This window comes from Gossypium hirsutum, chromosome D08, assembly GCF_007990345.1.
Source record: "Gossypium hirsutum isolate 1008001.06 chromosome D08, Gossypium_hirsutum_v2.1, whole genome shotgun sequence".
NCBI classification, from domain to species: domain Eukaryota; kingdom Viridiplantae; phylum Streptophyta; class Magnoliopsida; order Malvales; family Malvaceae; genus Gossypium; species Gossypium hirsutum.
In genome coordinates this window covers 63,936,567-63,940,351 of record NC_053444.1, presented here as the reverse complement: position 1 = coordinate 63,940,351, position 3,785 = coordinate 63,936,567, and the positions used below count along the sequence as shown (strand labels likewise).

Genomic DNA, 3,785 nt, shown 5'->3' with positions numbered 1-3,785 from the left:
AATATAAAATTGCAATAGTTGATACTTGGTATTGATGAGTTATATTTACTCATCAACAGCTGCATGCACCTGCTTATCTTCTCTGTCTCATCCATTTACATGTTGCCCAATATATATATATATGCCATGTGAGAACTTTACAGCAAGTATAAAATATTCAGCATTTTTCATGGAAGACAAACACCCCATAATCACATAAAAACCAGCATAAATTTTCGTGCTCAGATAATCACGATCATGGAAGCTGTGAATTCAGTCCAATATAGTTTGAGAAACCATCAAATTTCATATAATTATATATTTAACATCTTCTGGGAGATGAGGCAGAGGAATCTTGGGACGGTAGCCCTAAAAATATAAGCTCTGTCGTTATTAGGAGCGGTCATATGAGTAATAAGAGACGAAGACAAATCCGTGTCACCGACAGCAAGAATCAACCGCACAGTCTTCCTCAAACACCCATACTCTTTCAAGTTTCTAGGGCTACTTTATAATTTTATCTCTTTGTTACTTCCGAGCTCTCTAGAACATAAAATTTTCTATTAAAATAACTACTGTACTCTTAGAATATATGGTAATATTCATATTTAAGACAGTAGAAAACATTACTACTTCATAAATAACTTTGTCTTATTTTAAACTTTTGCTGCCCCAGATATGGCATCTAGTTAGTATGCCCTGTCATTACCTTACTAAGTAGTAACTATATATGACTACATCCCATGTATATGCATGGCATGACATGTATATCTATCTGTCAGCATTATCATCATTCACAGAATAAGATCTGGGTTCTCTTTGTATGAAGAAAAATATTATTTCCACCAAGGATTGAGTACTGTTAGGGTTTGTACTTTCCATTTGGAATAGATTAGGAAAACCAGCTCTGCAATACTCTTTCCAAGCTATGGAATCTTCTTTCTCACAGTTTATTGGAGAAATACTAAAGCCTGTTTAGTCACTTCTACTTGAATTTATTTGAATCTAACTCGCTTGAATGCTGATGATGAAGAAGAATCCATTGAACTTATATGATGAAGATGAGGAAGGTGATGACGGCACTAAGGCCAGAGATGGTGCAAGTTCAAGCAACAGCATCGTTGAAGAATGTGAGAAGAAGGCAAGTCCAAATGGGGTGCGGCACTACGTAAGATCAAAGATGCCAAGGCTACGATGGACCCCTGAACTTCATCTTTCTTTTGTTCGAGCCGTGGAGAGACTTGGCGGTCAGGAGAGTAAGATCCTTTGAATTTCTCTACTGCATTTACAGCCTTTCCATACAGGTTATATGTCCAATTAAAACGATATGTTCTTTGGCGTATAGGAGCAACTCCAAAGCTTGTCTTGCAACTAATGAACATCAAGGGTCTTAGCATTGCACATGTGAAGAGCCATTTGCAGGTATTTGTTAAAATATCAAGAATTGCAGTCTTAGAAGGAAGATAACAACACACAAATAATTGTTCTAATTTCAGTTTTGTTTTTGAGCATATAGATGTATCGGAGCAAGAAAATCAATGATCAGGGTAAAGGTACAACTCTTGAATCATACAAAAAAAAAAGATTCTTAATTGTATATTTAGGGTTAATAATTTTCTAAATCTCTAACAATGCTATCTTTTGGGAAGTGTAGGTGATTACCTTCCTCAAAATCTTTGGCATCAGTCCACGCTTCATGATCATCAAAGAGTTATCAGGTATAGATTGATAAAACAACCTGAATATATTTACTTTAACTTCAACACAGATTTAGCTTTTGGTTCTTTTGTAAGCCTCCTAACGATCTCTGACATTAACATATATAGTGATATTTCATGGAGTGCTTTCTGTGGAAATCGAACGCCTGAGCCGTACCTGACTAATTTCATAAATAGTAGAAGGAAAGCTTGTTCAAACGCAAGGAATGAGATTCTGTACAATATGAATAATAACTTCATCTTCAGTCAGCAACCTGTTAATGAAATGGTAGATGACTGTGAAAGCAACGGAGCACAAATACAGCCAATGCTAATGCATATGCATCCCTGTTTTGCAAACAAATGGCTTGGGAGAGGAGCAGAAAGGCAGGGAATGTCCAAAAGAAAACCGCTTGACGAAGACCTTGATTTGAGCCTATCACTGAGCACAAAGTTGAGGAGAAAGACATCCAATGAAGAAGAAGCGACGAATAGCAATTTATCTCTTTCGTTATCTTAAATTGGCGAGTACCCTGGATCTGACTATATGAATTAGAGAGAATTCTAGTGAGATCTTGTTGGTACTTGTACAAGAAAATAACAAAAGTTATTATCATAGGTTGGTGCCCTACACTAAGAGGTTATGGCAAAAATTGTCATGGTCTAACTTTGCTGTCGATTTTCCGTTCTCAAGTGCTTGTTTTAATTGCAATAAATCTTCAAGTGCTTACTTCCAGGCCATCATGATTTATGATCACTCAGTTTTGTTCTTAGTTTTCTCCTTTTCATGCTAAGTACAAAAGTTAAATAGTCCTTGGAGGTTTATGCTCAAAGCCCAAGTTTGTATGTTTTGATTTTTTCGTATTTGGGTTAAAGACCAAGTCGTTTAGTGAGAGAGTTGTCCTAGGGATGAACTTTTAGCAACTCAACCTTGATATAAGGGGAATAAAACTTTGACTAGTTGACTAGCTCATCATGGACTGTCTATAAACCTCCGAGGAAAGTATGCACTTTGAGCATTAATGTGTTTTGAAGATTAGTTGATTATTTGAGATAAGAGTTTTTACAACCTTCAAGAGGTTTAGTGCAAGGAGATGTCCATGAAGATGTACAACATCGAGATTGCAGCAATTTTAGGTGGTCCTCCTAGCTTACTAAGTTTTAATTAGTGGTTCTGCTATCGATAATTTTGAATAGTGGATCAATTCGCATGACCTTGTAGATTCACATGTGTTATATCCAAAGTTATAACACTTATTGAACCCAAATTATGGAGTATTCATCTTCTTTAGAAATAACCTGAATTCAAATAATTATCACATCAAACAAAAATTACAACACCTACTCATAGCCAAAATTACAACACGTCAGAGTAGGTCATCAAACCATTTTGGTGTTATCTTGATTGAAAGGAGGATTTGTCTCTTGACCACCACTGCTATATTAGAAAACTAATACGAGAGGATCCATCAAGGCCATCAATTAAAAAAGCTTAGTGTGGTGCCATGACTGGCTGGTTTCCACCTGCTAACAGAGTTGATGTTAGTCACTTCAAATTTATCTTCACCAGCGAATATGCTAAAGATGCATTGCTTACTCTGAAAATTTCCTATGAAGGAATTCCAATAGTTAGATTGTAAAAGCTTCAAATGTCTACTACCAGGTTTTGAAATCTATTAACTGTCTAATGATAAAACGATTTCTTTGGTTAATGAACAATTATGTGATATAGCTGACAAAGCCTTTGCTTTTGGTGAAAACTTTTTTGAGGCTTAATTGTTTAGGAAGATGCTAAGATCACTACTCGAAAAGTTTGCATTCAAAGTCATAATAATTGAAAAAGCTAAAGATATCAATGTGTTGATTGGGTTCATTGAACTTTCGAAATGAATTTGGAAGAGAATAAAAGTGAGAAAGACAAAGCAAATAAAAATGTTGGCTTTCAAAGTTAAAGACATTATTGAAGATGTTGGCAATTCCATTCCATCTTTTGAAGAACCGAAAGAAAAACTTGCAGTCCTCACTGAAAACTTCAACAAAGCCTTGCAAAAGCATTCAAAAAAGAAAAATGTAGAATGATGTAGGTCAATCAACAACCAGGAGAAAGGC

At 35.5% G+C, this 3,785-nt stretch overlaps 1 protein-coding gene across 1 annotated transcript; it reads left to right on the top strand.

The window, feature by feature from the left end:
- Positions 1-769: 769 nt before the first annotated feature.
- On the top strand, positions 770-2,420 carry LOC107933784 (putative Myb family transcription factor At1g14600). The gene is made up of 5 exons (XM_016866066.2): positions 770-1,235; positions 1,325-1,401; positions 1,496-1,532; positions 1,634-1,697; positions 1,806-2,420. The coding sequence occupies exons 1-5, from the start codon at positions 998-1,000 to the stop codon at positions 2,194-2,196; spliced, it is 807 nt and encodes a 268-aa protein (XP_016721555.1). The 5' UTR covers positions 770-997; the 3' UTR covers positions 2,197-2,420.
- Positions 2,421-3,785: the final 1,365 nt, after the last annotated feature.

Coding starts and splice junctions, on each gene's coding strand:
- LOC107933784 (XM_016866066.2), top strand. CDS start 998: ATGCTGATGATGAAGAAGAATCCATTGAACTTATATGATGAAGATGAG. Junction 1,236..1,324: donor GAGACTTGGCGGTCAGGAGA/GTAAGATCCTTT, acceptor TTTGGCGTATAG/GAGCAACTCCAAAGCTTGTC. Junction 1,533..1,633: donor AATCAATGATCAGGGTAAAG/GTACAACTCTTG, acceptor TGGGAAGTGTAG/GTGATTACCTTCCTCAAAAT.